This window comes from Vanessa atalanta, chromosome 13, assembly GCF_905147765.1.
Source record: "Vanessa atalanta chromosome 13, ilVanAtal1.2, whole genome shotgun sequence".
Taxonomy (NCBI): Eukaryota; Metazoa; Arthropoda; class Insecta; order Lepidoptera; family Nymphalidae; genus Vanessa; species Vanessa atalanta.
Window position 1 is genome coordinate 4,392,620 of NC_061883.1, and position 16,697 is coordinate 4,409,316.

At 31.4% G+C, this 16,697-nt stretch overlaps 2 protein-coding genes across 5 annotated transcripts in view; both read left to right on the forward strand.

Moving 5' to 3' along the window:
• LOC125068447 (serine-enriched protein) overlaps window positions 1-15,963 on the forward strand; it is a 36,866-nt gene extending 20,903 nt beyond the window's left edge. For 2 of the 4 annotated variants that reach the window (XM_047677565.1, XM_047677566.1), the window contains exons 2-8: window positions 1,179-1,372; window positions 3,492-3,627; window positions 4,818-4,935; window positions 12,630-12,787; window positions 13,211-13,342; window positions 13,727-13,909; window positions 14,238-15,963. In XM_047677565.1, the coding sequence (XP_047533521.1) occupies window positions 1,179-1,372; window positions 3,492-3,627; window positions 4,818-4,935; window positions 12,630-12,787; window positions 13,211-13,342; window positions 13,727-13,909; window positions 14,238-14,402 (1,086 nt within the window). In that variant the 3' untranslated portion in view covers window positions 14,403-15,963. Of the gene's footprint in view, window positions 1-156; window positions 196-1,178; window positions 1,373-3,491; window positions 3,628-4,817; window positions 4,936-12,629; window positions 12,788-13,210; window positions 13,343-13,726; window positions 13,910-14,237 lie in introns of those variants that run through there. The other 2 variants (XM_047677564.1, XM_047677567.1) reach the window with 2 other exon arrangements.
• On the forward strand, window positions 14,856-15,257 carry LOC125068339 (proline-rich receptor-like protein kinase PERK9). Its single transcript, XM_047677443.1, has one exon. It carries the CDS (start codon window positions 14,856-14,858, stop codon window positions 15,255-15,257), a length of 402 nt encoding a protein of 133 aa, XP_047533399.1.
• Window positions 15,964-16,697: the final 734 nt, after the last annotated feature.

Here is a 16,697-nt window from a genome sequence, read left to right on the forward strand (position 1 = left end):
CACAAAAAAGACGCTTGGGCCAAACATTATTTCATTTTCACTACGGCGACAGGAATTTCCTTCATTTCCCACTGTCAGTCGCTGTCTGAACTCCGTATTGAGAGGTTGTGGCTAAGAATCTGCTATCAAATATAATAAATTTTTTTGTTCTTTAAAATGGATTTGACTATTACAAGACACTTCAGCTTGGACGAAGTAAGTTAATATATAGATATTTTCTATTTTGTCAGTCAAAATATGTTATTAGCTTGTAACTTAAATTTTCAATTGAATCCGTTTGAAAAGTTATTTAAGAAAAAAAGATTTTTTTCTTATTTTGACTTTAATTTAGACTTTTGTGAGTTGCTTTGCTGTGTTACTTTCGAGTTTTACATAATACATTATATAGATAAATAGACAAAAAAAATCTTGCGTAATTTATTTTGCCAAATTATCTGATTTTCGTACTACTTGTAGATTTTTAACAATCAATAAGCTAGTTTTACTTTTATATTATATATAATTACATCTAATCTTAATCTATTTTTTTTTAAATTATTTGTACGTCTTTTTTATGAAAAATCCAATTTATTACGTAAATTTATTAAATTATCTTAAATGTAATGGATATATGTTTTTGTTTTCTTTTAACACGTAATTAAAATTATATTTAGTACATCATCTTCAAACTTTTTTTTTTATATTTCTTTGTAAGTCAGTGTTGATGTGTATATCTCTACAACTACAATTGATATAGCGTAATGCTTAAAAAATAAAAATATTTTTTCAGTAATAGATTCAACATAAATAAAATAGTTCTGATAAATGATGAATTTCTAACTCAAAGGGTTTGGTCAAAGGGAGATCCAATTACAGTAGCCAATTATTCGTTCGGCAATTTATCGAACAGTCGCTGAGATATTTTCTTGTATAGCTGGAAATAAATTTAACTTATATTTTATACGAATTTATTTTCCTTTGACATAAAGCCAAATGCAGTTAATTGCACTGCGGTTTTGTCACATTTCTCTTTCAAGCGTTGATTGTAATTTAAATGTTCGTTAAATTATATTTTTAATTATTCTTAAAATAGCTGAGGGGAGTGCCATTAACTTCGAACCAGAAATACAAAGTTTAATATTTTTATTAATTATTTCCGTTAATATAGCTCGTAATAATGTTTTAAAATTTGGTTTTAGTCGTCAATGCGAAGCGGAGCGTTAGTTGCAATGGAGGCGGAGCCCGACCTCAGTACCTTCGAGAACAAGTCAGGACTTGCTGAGGATATGAAGTTCCTTGCATCAATGCCTGAACTCTGCGATGTCACGTTTCTTGTAGGTGACACGAGGGAGCCGGTATGTGCTGTCAAAGCTGTTCTGGCAGCTAGAAGTAGGTGAGAATAATAATAAAATAACCAAATTGTTGGTCATTGTTTCTAAATTTAGCGTAAAAGTTAGTAACTTCACTAGTCCAGCAAGTCAGTTATATTATAGGCGTATGTTTTTTAACATTGCCTATTTTAAGAATGGCTTATTTTAATTGCAGTGTAATGAGAAATACCTTAGTTGATCAAAAACATGGATCTTGACAAAAAATTGTAGTGTCAAGTACCAAAAAGTTTTCATGGTGTCTCCGTGTTGAAGGAAAACACCGTGAAGCAGTGTTACTGAATGTGAGCACTTATGGCAAATACCTTAAACTTCAAGATCTTCAGGGTTTTTGATCAGCAGTGTGCTATCACTCCACTTAAAGTGTATGAGAAAAAAATTGCAATTACGATCAGATGGCACTTTTCCCCTTTTACATTCCAAAAGCGTATCATATCATTTACATCATACTGTACGTAATATTTGTTTAGCTCATATCAGTTTTTAATACGACTTTTTAAAAGTCTACCTTACTGTTTTCTCTCAAAGCTGGTGAAATTTCGTCGCAGATTCGCCGAATTTTTATTTTTATATGACCTTTTATATCAGCGTAAAATAAAATTGGACGTTTTTTCTATTATCTGCTATTCGCCTCCACTTTATGAAACATGGCGAGAAAAGGCTTATAGATATAACTACGAGTAGAACCTTTTAACACGTGTACTTAGTCGCTTTTTGCTCGAGTGCCTGAAGATGGCATCGAAGGTTAAGTGGGACTTACTCGTAAAACTATGCTACAGTCGATGAAAATGGAATGCTTTTGCAGAAAGTAAACACCTCTAGAGATATACACTAGGTCGTACTATATAAGTCGTCAATTTTAATAAATATTATATTGTATGTTATTTTATTATAAAGATGATAGCATAAATATTTTGGGCAATTATCATTCAGTTGCCTTACATATGTTAGTTAGGTTCTTACCTTGTATGAGTACCACGATTGGGCGTGTTAAGCAAAGGTTATTTTAGCAAAAACTCTTTTTTGATAGATTAATTATATATACTATATAACTATATATATAAGCCTATGAGCTATGTAGCTGTGTAGCTCAAAGTAGCATTCGTAAGGGCCGATTAATACATTTATTGTAAAGTATCTATATCAACACTTCGGTGCATTTACGCTCATATAAAGGTAGGTAGGTAGGAAGGTAAATGGTCACGGCTGATCATAGACATCAGCGCCGTAAGCTTTATTAGACATTCCTTATAGCGCTAATGTGCCATCAACCTTGGGTGCTAAGACATTATGTTTCTTGTGCCTGTACACTGGCTCAATCACCCTTCAGACCAGAATATAACAATACAAAGTATTGCATTTTGGCGGTAGAATATATGATGATCAGGTGGTACCTACCTAGACGGGATAGTACTGCCCTACCAAGTAACTTAAAAGGAAACTAAAAGTTGTACGTTAAAACACAGACTGGCTGATGTTTTGACATTACTATTCAATAATAATCGATGATATTAAGAATATGCAAATTTTTACCATCGACGAAATTGATACAAGCTCCGCGCTTGCTCTAATATTAAATGTCAATTAAAATGTATGCTTACCCGTAATTGGATTTCAGATCTTGAGTAAAATTTCATTTGACACTTCGGTTGAATAGTTCTTAAGCTTGTTACATATAAATACATAATAATTTATAGTTCTTACCTTAAGTCTTATATAACTTACGACCTATGAGTATACTTGATACTGAAGTTCAACGACCAGACAGTCGACTTTAATTCGTCCTGATAGACTTTTCACATTTCATTTGCAGTCAATTTAATATAATTATGTTCTTATTATTAGAACTTATAATATATATTATATATATGTATATACTAAACTTTTATAGTCTATTTGATGTATTGTATTTTAAAAATCAACAAATCTCCACTGTTGTGTTGGTGGTTTGTTGTGCGTGCCTTTGGTGTATTTTATTGGATTTATTTGACTAGCAATCTGCCTCGACTTCACACAGGTGCAATTTCTATAACGACGCAGATGTTGGAAGGTATTTTACTCGTACAGGTGTTATTGGTCTTAGATGTATAAAAATGTGAATAAATGGAAACATAAAAATTACAGAGTATTTCAAAAAATGCTTTATCAAGCACCAAGTCCTCAAAGAAAGAAGGAACCGGCACCCAGGGAAAACAAACTACGGCTGTTCTTGAAACGATCATCAGAGCCTCTCTTGAACCTTCAAAATGCTGCCCAACAGGTACTCTATTATAAATAAATGGAAACATTCATTCAATCAAATCATTAGACTAGAAATGTTATATCAACTAAACGTAATATAACCTTACGACCAACCCAAAATTATATTATTTGTATATCATTAATTCAGAAAATCTAGTGACTTTAATTTATATATTAACCAATAAATTCAATGACAATAATTTGTGTAAGTTATTGATTAAATTATAATATTAATTGAGGCAGGGTATTAAATTACAATGAAGGGCTACGTTACCTTATTATCGACTGGAATTCTAGGTAAAGGACTGTCTTATATTACTTTTTGTAAACAAAATATCATCGTTAGCGCTAATTGGACGAACGGAAATATTTAAAATTCGAATCACATTCTCTCTTTTTTTAAATGCCTATTCAAAAAAAAGTTTTTACTAGGGATTGCCTTTAAAGAATTTAAATTTATAACGAATTATATTTTTATCATGTTTACTTCAGAGATCGACTTTCGCGCAGCAATTGGCTCCAATACAAGAGGTAAATCAAAATTGACGGTGTGGTAGGAGATTTTATTAAAATGGGTTGAAATATTTCATGTTAATTCACTTTTTACTAAACAAAATTGAATGTAGATTATAAGTTACTTCAATATTGTACAGATTGGATTTCTTTGAATTTAATATTGATAATTTTATATTGCATGTTGTATTTATTTTTTCTTTTCAACCTCAAATATGACGGGACATTTTATTATTTGAATAGTGTTGTTAATTTTAAGGGTTTGTTTTGGATTTTTTATTTAAGTTTCAGATCATATTTCATCTCTTATACGCACATGTTTAGCACCAATAGCATGTTCTAACTGTGTTTAATTATTATATAGGCACAGGACTTTTTTAAATATATTAATGCTTCTTACAATAATTGAACTATTAATGGAACATCGTCCGAAAATTTGCGATTGCGTTTTTCCTTATTTTGCAGTTCATTCTTATAGAACTATTTAATTGAGAACTTTTATACCACATAATATACTATGTTATATACACATATGTTAATTTTTCAATCAAATGTTATCCTTATTTGGAACAATATATGTATTTTTTTTTTATCACAAGGCTGTGAAATGGTCACTGCATTTATGTTACGTGATTATAATATGCTGTGACATATTGTCATATATCAAAGGTTATCAAAGGTTATTTTCTCGTGCAGCCTTCATCACAACAGCATCAGACGTTAATCATTGAAGAATTCGAACCGGATGTATTTCGTCAGCTGATTGAATACATCCACACGGGTTGCGTCACTTTACAGCCAAGAACGCTTCTGGGTAAGTTGAATTTGTTAGTTGAATATTTATTATAAAACAAATGGTTGATAGAAAGCAAGGAACATTTAAGTGTAGCAACGAAAGTGAATACAAAATCAAAAGCGAATTTCCCGGTTGAACAAATTTACGCTTTTTTTTTATTAAGAAATCATTGAATTTTAATAATAATCAAAGTGACGTCAATTTTTGACGTATTGACAAAAAAGCGACTTTCATCTACTTTTTTATAATCTGAAATTTATTCGTTGTAATATTTACTAAGAAGTGGATCTGTATAAATAAACTTCAAGTCAAAAGCATTTCCCTTACATAAAACAAATATTGATTTGTCCATATATTGATATTGATTCGGCCATATTTATAACAACTGAAAGCTATAAGCTATATAAAGCTTAAGCTTTCAGTTGTTATAAATATACTTTCCTCCGAAACCTGACGTAGATTTTTTTTAATTTCCCATTTTGGTAAGGCCTATAATCCTTTATTAAAAAAATAAAGCGCTTGTAGCTGTCTTTAAAGAAATAAAACATTTTCGGTTGAATCCATTTTGTTTAAATTTACCATCACTAACTTAAATTCGACTATATATTTTATTTTCATAGTGCCAATAATTATAAAGACACGTATTATTACATAGTTGAATTCGATTTAAAAACGTAAATCAAATCTATATAATCAATTGTAATATAAAACCAAATTGAGGCTTAAAGTTCACGCATTTCAAAGTAAAATAAATTTGGGAGTGAAATAAAGAGATGGATCTCAAGATTCAATTTCCGATTTAACGACAAAGGGTGCGATTTTATTGATGGTATTCTAGTTTTATAGCTGGAAGAAAATGAAATTTCTTTCCGAACCTTTCAATTAAGTCGTCGTAATAATGGAACTGTGAGTACTTCGACTTCAGAAATAGGAAAACGATTTAATCAAAGTTTATTATTGGAAAAATTGACGTTTAATTTCATGATTTGACTTTCATAAGCGGGAAATGTTACTAGAAACTTAATCGATTTGATAGAAGTATTGGCAAGAATTTTACTGCGTTGTATATATATATAATGTATATATAATATATATAGTATTTAACAACATATACGTCTTGTACATTTAATGGTATCATTAGTAAGTTTTGTTTGTCCAGTGGAAAAAGTCGTTGAATTTAGCGAAAGATATAGCGGAGTTAAATTCGAGCAAGCATCGTATCTAATATATACAAATATACAATGAATATCTAAATATTGATGTGCTTAATTAGCACATGAAATTATTTGTCGTACTAATTTTTTTTTTTTAATATAATTTTGATATTATATATAGTAATTAAAATCATTCTGTGACCTAGTTTTAAAAGACCCACTTGCTTTTTAAATTAAAATATGAAACTATTAGGTCTAAAGAAAGAAAACAAACAAAAAAATAATATCCCGCTGAGTTTCTTTCGCCGGTTCTTCTCAGGTTCGAGGTGTTAAATTCCGAAGCGGTGGTAGATTTTTGACAATAAGCAAGTGTAAACACTTATATATTGAATAAAGATTTTTGACTTTGACTTTAGAGGCTATATATACTCGTTAAGCCATAGATCCTGAGGTTCTGAGTTTAGACTGGTTTCAAATCCAGTGTTGGGGTTTTCTGTCGAAAAATTCTCAGTCACAGCCAGGAATCTGAGAATTTGAAGTGTTTACACTCCCGTGCCTCGTCCTTCACATTCCAACTATTTCTGGTCGTATTAGATTAGCCGTCTCATCAGATTGTGAGGATAATGGAATATAGAGTGCACCTGTGAACTATAATATGTCTTGCTTAGTTTCCTGTCCTCCCTTGAAATTGTCCGCTGTGGCCGGTTGGGATGACGTCATCACCATAATCTTGCTTTTTTGATGTTTTTTTTACTATTTTCGTACAAATTTATAATGTTTTATTTTTTATCATTCGAACAAGAGAATTTATTATTTTTCCAAAAATGTAAACATTTATCCCCTTAGTTACAGTCCAAAGAATTATTATAGAAATAAATGTTATACCAATTTGGTACTAAAATTGATGAATATAATAATTTTATCAATAAGCAAGTTCGTCTAGTATTGGATTAGAGATTGTATTAGGTATACCTAAGTAAGTTAAGACGGCACTTAACTAGATTAAAGGTTCGCTACGAACTAACGCAATCGATTATCGGATAATGTTGCTTCGCATCACACTTTGATGTTAGGATGATGGAGTAAATCTTCTTATACATCGTAGATATGTAATGATATAAAACGAGATTTTTTTTTTATTTTATTTTGCCATCTACTGAAAGAAGTACGTTAAATTAACATAGTTATTTATTATTTTGGATAAATTAGTGCTGAATAGTGACATAAAAAGTACATGTTTGGTATTGATGGTACAAAACACACTTGACGACCTCCGCGGTCGAGTAGTGTGTACACCGGTTTTCATGGGTACGCCACTCCGAGGTCCCGGGTTCGATTCCCGGCCGAGTCGATGTAGAAAAAGTTCATTAGTTTCAATGTTGTCTTGGGTCTGGGTGTTTGTGGTACCGTCGTTACTTCTGATTTCCATAACACAAGTGCTTTAGCTACTTACATTGGGATCAGAGTAATGTATGTGATGTTGTCCAATACTGATTTATTTATTAAAACAGGATTTTGATGTGTTAAACTTTTCATAAATATAAGCCGATATATATGCAAAAAAAACAATGCAAATGTATTGATCCGTGAATTATAAACCATTAAACTAAAATACTCAACTTATTGTAGAATAAGAAATAGTGTTAGATATGTTTAAATATATTTTAGTTGCATTAAATCAGACCATATTATTCGCACAATATAAATTCATAATTTTATGTCACCTTCAAGCTTTATATACAAAGGCTTATCTGACAGAACTTGAGTTAGATGTGCGAAAACATAAACAGAACAAGTACGAATCCCCTCTGTTCAAATACTTGTCTTGCGCGAGCGGAGAATTCACAACTTTTGACGGAGACTGAAATACAAACTACATCTAACTATACAGTGTCTACAATCTACATCATTCAAATATACTTAAGTTCAGTGTAAAAAATAACTATAAAAATTAATTTTATCATTTAGCAAGAAATAATTTATCTTAAACGAATATCGGACACGGCATATACTATCAAAGAATCTTAGCAAAATAATTATCAGCTTTCATTGAACTTTTTAGCTCCGGGCTGCTTTTGGCAAGGAATTGGCAGTGAAACATTTTTGACAAAATTAATTTACATCGAGAAAAAGACAAAACGGCTTATCATTTTTTTTTCCCCTATTTGCTAACCCTTTTTTTGTTGGATAAGTTAATTTAACCACTTTTGCTGTCAATAAAATAAACTTAGAAATATTATTAGATTTTTTTTTTTATTGAAAACATGTTAATTCTCAAACATGCAAGTCTTTCTCTAATTTTCAATAATGACAATGTCAAAAATGGCTAACAAGACTGATGAAACAAATGAAGTTTGCCATTGCTTGCCATTATTAACCAATTTTGTAATTCAATCAGGACATACTTTTCATTAAACATATTTAGTTATTGTAGTAGCAAATTTATATTATTCCGCCTATTCCGTCTGTATTATCCACACGAACGATGCAGTTAAAATAAGTATGTATCAGCCTTTAAATGTTACAGAAATATGGCTTAATCCTCTTTGCTGTCACCTGTGAGATTAAATTTGAAATATCTTTCGACACTTGCAAGTTTTCTCAAGATTGTAATTCATAGCCTTGCATGCATATCATGCTAAACGGTTGTTAGGAATTGAGATTTCTATAATCTTCTGTAATAGGAAAGGTCTTATTTTACAGTAATTTCTACTTGGAATGGTTTTTCTAGAATGTATCCAATTTCTTCATACTGCCAGTACTCAATAAATATAATTATGATGACTACACTGGATTCATTATATCGCACAAGTGTGTGTGCAAATTCAGGTGCACTCTATTTTTTCACTCTCATAATTCCACTAGACAGCAAATCCGATGCAACTGGAAAGCGTTTAGACGTAGAACGAACGGACTTGCATTCAGAGACAATTGATAGCACCACTTCTAGACTTCTAGAGAATTTTATGACCCAATAACTTTTTATCAGCTCGGCGTAGGGTTTGATCCTCGAGATCTGTGAGCTTAATTTAGCCATTAGATCAACGAGGCAGTTATAATAAAGCAATAATTAAAATATGGCCTTCATAATGAAATGTCCATTCATTATAATTAATACCCTTGATCATAACCATAGACTATTTATTTCATTAAGAAGATATAACGCTTTATTGCAATTTTGTGAGGTTTTGATAGCAATATCGGATTACGATAAGATATTTTATTAACTGAATTCGGAATATCTATTTATTAATTTTATTTGATGCTTCTTCACTAGCTTAATGATCTAACTTCACATGGCTACAACTGGAACGTTTGGTTTGGTATTGAATGAGACCAATTAACAATGTCAGAATCGTTATATTTTACTTGTAATATTTATATCTCCACCGATATTTTGTCCGTGCCTTTGGTTTATCATATTTTTGGTTCGTATTTTTTTTTTATTTACGTCGCCCGGATTTTTTTATCACCAGGCAGCTTTACAATTTAATTATTAAGATTAAAAACTTTTCTTTTTATTTTGACCAAGATATGGTATTCATATGCAATAAATATCAACATATTATGTCCTTGGATTCCTTAACGATATGGATGGTCTTCGGCCAGTTAGTTTATGATCGAATCATCAAACTTAGCCATTCTCTTAAACATAACACTAAATTATGAATTTTGGAGGCTTTTATACAAAAGTGGTGCACAAATAGCGAGAAGTTACTTAATCACATCAAAGCAGATAAAATAAGATCAGATCAATTTTTAAAGAAAATAATATGATTAAAGTTCTAGGTATATGTTGGAATAAAAATACAGATAATTTTGAATACTTGCATCATTTACCTGAAGCAGATATGCCCATAACAAAAAGGAAGGTATTATCAAATATCGCAAGATTGTACGATCCATTGGGATGGATTGCGCCTGTCATTATTTTTTTTTTATCATGATTAGTGCGCCATATATGTCATACTATAATACAAAATAAATTAAAATTATTATTTCCGATCGAATACTAAAATTAATATATAATATATAAAGATTATTCATATAGTTTAAATTTTCTGATAGGCTATATGATGTAGCTGTTTATAATCTGTGATCGAGTTTTTTTAAGGAGGACATCTGGATATACTGGTTTCAAATCTCATGTCGGGATAATAAACGTTCTTGGTTTTTTCTATCGCGTAATTCTTCTCAGAAGTAGTTTGGACTTTAAACAGTTGGTACATTTACTCCGGTGCCTCGGAAAGCAAGGAAAGCCGTTCGACAATCTTTCTGGTCGTGACAGAGTTATGTAAAAAAGAGGACACTTGCGGTTTTGTACACTTTTTCTATATAATATCTCTTACCCAGATGACCACTATATAGAAATTGTAACTGTATTTTTGACCAAAATTTTGGCCATTATTAGATTAAAACAACGTACTAATTTTAGTAAATGTAAAAAAAATATCTCTGAGCAGATTAATTTACTCAAAGAATTCACGATAAATTTCAATATCTTACGAGCGTATCGAAACTTTAATGAAACAATTTCCATAGTCTTAGTCTCTGTTATATAAAGTCGAAAATTTCATCTCTTCATAACAGTGATTTCCTTGCAAGAATTTATAAATAATAATTTAATAAAATTCCCTTCTTTATTTTATAATTTGAGTAATTCTTTATACAAATTGTAACAAAAGTTTTTAAGTCTTATTTATTAAATACCAGTTTGAATAAGCTTAACATAATCTGCTTTTCGTGCTAAGTCTACACTTTTTAGTCTTGTATTTTAGATGGATGTCTCAATTATGGAAATTTTCTTACTACGAGTTATTATACTAATTGCGTTTAGTCTGTGGAAATGAATTGTTCACTGAACAAGCGTGTGGGATGTAAATTATATGTGATATGATTCGTTTAATTTATTTCATGTAATATGATATGATTGTAGTTAAAATCTGAGAGTCTAAGTCGTAAAATTATTAACGTTTTTGAGTTTCTTAATACGATGTTTCTTTCATTATTATTAGGTAACTATTTAGGTTTAATTTTCGGCCAGTACAATATGTATACACACAAAGTTATTGGTTCTTTGTCTGAATTGTATCCGATTGTATGCAATGGATAGAGAGTATAAATACGCTTGCGCAAATACTTAAGCAGGATTTTTGCACCATATTGAAATAATCTTTATTTTTTTTTAATAATTATGTTTTAGGTTTTGTTTTTATTGGTTTTTTTTCTAATATTTCTATGTTTTTTGGCAGATAAACTGATAAGTAAGGTTATAACATATAAGAGTAAAAAAGTATTAAAGTATAATAATTTACATTTTATCTTACTTTGTATAAAGTTTTAGTACACACCTGAACAACTAAACATCGTTTAGTTTTGAACAAAGACTCTCATGTCATAATATAATGCGTTTATAATGTAACGTTTCATGTGTAGAATGAAAGGCTTTCCTTTATGCATTCTCGTGCTTTTAATTACTTTAGTGTATAACTTGATTAGTCACAGGCTACAGACAGCCGGTCCTAAGTGCCCTGCACGTATTTTCCAACTTTGTATTTCACAGCTGAGATTTTTATTTCATTATCATTTTAATTCTGCAAAGCCTTGTCACTGTCGATTCGTTTAAATCGGATTTTAATCAAGGTGCTTACAAAACGAGTTTGAAACGAGATGTTCTTTTAACGTAATTTTATCTATATGTTAATAATTGTTTTTTTTTTTTATTGTATACGAATTATATTTATGTTAAAAATCGTGGTAAGATCCTCGTTGATTTCCCTATGGGATATATAAAATTGATTGTGTATATTTCGCTTGGGGAAAAGAGTATTTTCCGATTGTTTTGTCAGTTCTTCGCGATAGAATATTCGTTCCTAGAATTTTATTCACATTGACATTCATTTTTATTATGTAACATAGTGATTTAGCCTGCTTGAATTAATTTTGATTGTATTGGAATATTGTTTTATTACATTAATGACTTGAATTTAAAATTTAAATATGTAGTATATTCAAAAATATATGTATAACAAGAGGTTACGTCTGCATTGACAGTGTAAGTTACCACTTATTTATTGAAAGTTATATCAATTTAAGATTAATTCGTTAATGAGACAGGTAATTTTATTATAGTGAATATTTGCAAATATATAAATATCTTTAATATTGTTCATTTTTGTTTATGTTTTCTTTACACAGTAGTCACTTTACATTTTAGTTAGATAAACCAATTTTAAAAGATATTTAAAATTTTATCTACAAATGCTACGACCGAATTTTTACAAGAAGACGTAATAATATAGTTATACTCGTATATACACATTTTCTTAATAATTTTAGTCTTTCTTATTTATATTATTATTATTTTAGATCATATTTATTACAGGTAAAATTTTGAAGACGCATTCTTTACCTATTTCATGTCAATTTACTTCCAAACTTAGCAATCTTCTCTCCTACCACATCAGAATCCATTGAATAACCGGCTCGTCTTATTCGTCACAGAAACCTTATTTTAAGTTCTTACACAAAATTTTATTCCTTATTTTTACGTTTTAGGTGTAATGAACGCTGCTGATTACTATGGACTGGACGAATTAAGACGAGCTTGCGCTGGTTTCGTTCAATGCTGCATAACCGTGGATACAGTTTGCGCCTTACTAGCCTCCGCAGAAAGATACATACAATACAAATGTACCAAATCCTTGGTTCAGAAGGTACGGTGTGAATTACATTTATAATTTTCCTCCTTATATTAATTTAGATTTAAAATTTTGTGTGCTATTCATATAGTGTTTGTGTCTTTTAATATAGATTGTCTTATTTATATATCATTTAATTTATATGATTATATTATAAAGATGTGGAAATATTTATTTTACTACTAACACACAAACTGTCAACCCAATTTTACCCCCTAGAGGGGTCTCACACTGTCTTCATACCAAAGTTCATCAAAATTAACACATAAAACGAGAAGAGGTAACAGACAGATGCATTCATAATGTTAGTATAGAGATATTATATACTATCTAACCTTCATAATTTTGCGAATGTATTGCAAAAATCTGATTAATTAATTTTAAGGTATTGATATTTTAAATTTGAAGATGAAAAATAATATTCATGATTATTTTTAGGTTCTGGAGTTCGTAGACGAACACGGTAACGATGTTCTGAATTTGGGCTCATTCACTCTGCTGCCGCAGCACGTTGTCAGGTTAATATTAGCAAGAGATGAGCTCCGAGCAGACGAATTTACCAAATTTCAGGTATGATTGAAAACAAATAATATATTATTTTATAATACTTTGTTTTGGATATTCATGAAAAGTAACATCCTATAAATGTTCTACTCTTAGTCTAAGACCTCCTCCCCACTTGAGTAGAGATTTCGAACTTACTTCACCACACTACTCCGAAATTATAGGTACAAATGTGGTTGAATTGCATCAGACACTTACAATGGTTTTATTCACCGCCGAATACGAGACGAGTTAAAAAATATGTTAGCTTTGCTATAGGTTTAAGCTGCAGCCTTAAAGACTATACTTCACTCTTCTATACTATGTTGTTTGACATTGAATGACCTGCAGAGTAAAAACTACACGATATCTGAAGGTAAATATTTTTAATAATATTTTAATTTATTGTAGGCGGCTTTGATGTGGAGCAAAAAATACTGTGATACAAATCCGAACATGAATTTAAAGGATGTGATTGGAAATTTTCTGGAATATATCCAGTTTCATAAGATTCCAGCGAATGTCTTGATGAGGGAAGTTCATCCACTCGGTTTGGTGCCGTATTCCATCATCATGAATGCTTTGGCTTATCAGGTTCGTAACGTTATAGTTCTTTGATTTTCTGATAAAGTAGGATAGCTAGATATTCTTCTAGCGCAAAGCAACTAAAAATTATCTGGAAATTAAAAAAATATTCGAAGCTATCCAGCTATCCGGTATCAATTCAATCATCATCGGGTATCAAGTATTTTACATCCTTTGCAGAATACATTAAACTTTAGTCCTCTGATTTATTTCCGCAAGAGTAAAGTATTGTGGTTGTATTTAAAAAATCTTAAATAATAATAAAATATTATTATTTTTATCACTAGTCCAAAATAAAATAAGGTTAAGTGGAGTGCTGAAAACACTAATGTTGCAGGCAGACCCGGCCAGCGTAGATCCAGGCAAGCTATCACCGGCGCGAATCCGGCGCGCCGGCCGCTCCATGTCAGTGCAGTCCTCGCTGGACCCCTACGGCTCCAACACCACCCTGTCCTCTACCGGATCGAGCGATGGACCGTCATCTGACTCTCGGCACAACTAACGCGAGGGGAACGTCCCCCGTCCCGCGCCTGATCCCGTCCCCGGACCCTCCACTGCACCTACCGCACCTATACCAGATAAGCCTCCTGAGAAACTTGGACTCTTTTCCTCAATAAAGCGTGCTGCGAGTAAAAAATTCGGTGACCGTCGTTCTCCAACTCCTAAAACGCGAGAACCGCGATCGAAGTCGGATTCTATAAAACATGCAGCTCTGACGAGACAGATTTCTGAGACGGTGGCAGCGTCGGGAGATCCAACTTTTGAACGTTGTACACCAAGGAAGCGCGACAGTGAAACAGAATTTCCAGTCAGAAAGTCGGCTTCAGAAATATCTGAAAGTTTTCCATTCGTTAGAAGAGCGCTTGCTGAAATTGAAAATGGACTTAATTATTTTAGAAGATCTATAACTTCAGATGCAACTGAGCCCAAAATAACAGTGCAAAAAGCTGATCAAATGAACACAACAGTAGTAGTTGTGCCAGCAGCTGAAGATGATCGTCCAGCATCTCCTCCACCACCAATGACTTTAAAAGAAAGGCGTGGTTCTAGAGGTTCACCATGTGCTAATCTTCCGCCTCTTATGATACCATCTATAACACCAGAACCATCTCCTGGCCGCTTATCACCGAGTCGGATTTCACCTCAACGACCAAAGGAACCAGCTTCAGCACCTGTAATAGGCAATCCGCCAAGGAGATCCCGAACGCGATCTGAAATGCCTCCGGATCCACCACCACGTTCACCTGAGACTCCACGTCCAGCATCTGTGTCTCCTAAGCATACGTTCGCATTCAAAATTGTTTTAAAAAAAGTAGAAAGTACGCCAAATACATCATTCGATCGACCAGAACAATGAGAGTACCTCCTCTAAGCGCGCCGCTGTTCGGTGGTGGAGTACTCGAGGTTATAACGCGCTTTTCTCCTTTTTCTAGTAAAAGCTAGCATAGATTAGCTAGGCATGGATAAAATATCCAAGAATAAATAATTTCTAAAATCTAGATGGCTGTTAAAATCGACTTTCTATTCTTATGAAATTAAGGGGCGGGCCCTTTTGTATATTGATGTTCTAGTTGGAATGATAAAATGTGTTAATTGTAATCAATGTCTTTATTTCGTAATTAATACTTCCGAATATAGAGTTAATTTAAAGATTTCTAGTGTTTATGCTCAATAATTTGAATTCGAAATCATATCATGAAATTCATAATTGCGTTAAGCTTTATTAGAATTGAATAATAATAGAGAGAATTTCTATTACTTTAAATGGTTGGTGTTGTTAGGGATAAGTATTTTTTTTTTCTATTCTATCTAATAGTAAAGTAAATTGATTAAAATGTTTTAAATGTGCCTGTTCTCACTTTTTTCTATTCCCATCACAAGACTTGCCCTAACACTAAATCTTCTTAGTCATATAATGTAATTTTATACAATCATAAACTAATCATTAATTGGTATCAAGTGTATTTTTGATGTTATACAAGTGTCTGATGTTAAAATATTTTTATAAGCTGTATATAAATGAATGTTTGAACTTCTAATATAGTACGATTATAATTACGTAAGTGGTCATCTGAACTGTACTAAATTTACGAATATCTTTTTTATAAATTTCATTGAATTCCATGACATTATTGTAATATGTTATATGTAAAATTTTTATCCATGTTATCTTTGAAGACGTTTAACACAATATTTTGTGTTAGTGCCATTTAGATAGGAACAAAAGTATGCTTAGTTTTAAGGAGTTATCACAATTTGATTTATTATAAAGATACTTTTCGCTTTTTTAAATGATATGTTTGTAAATTTCATAAATTTTAGTGTTAAGCAATCATTCAGCCATTTTTAAAGCTAGTATCCTTTGTACACACTGCCACTAAAGTGGAGGGGGTGAGTATAATTGTTTATAAACTGAATTCTGTATCTAAAACGAGAACCATGATATATTATGATACGATATGACAACTAACTAATCTAGCTACAGAATATGAGACCAGTTCCACTTAACCGGTCGTGCTAAAATTGGGCATACTCGTTTGGTGCAATACAATCTCGTAAACTAATTCCCAATATCTAAACCCTGATTAAATTCAGATTAAGTTATTTGACTCTAATCTAAATTGTAATTGGTCGGGGATATAGGGATTAATGAGCGTTTACCTTTCAATTTGATATGCAATTCTGACTTTTCTCAATGTTTCAGAAAATCTTGTAAATATCGTTATTTTTTTTCACTTCGACAACCTGCTTGTGTTGTGTGTGTGTTGTGCTTGTGTTTGTCAAATAAGACATGAAC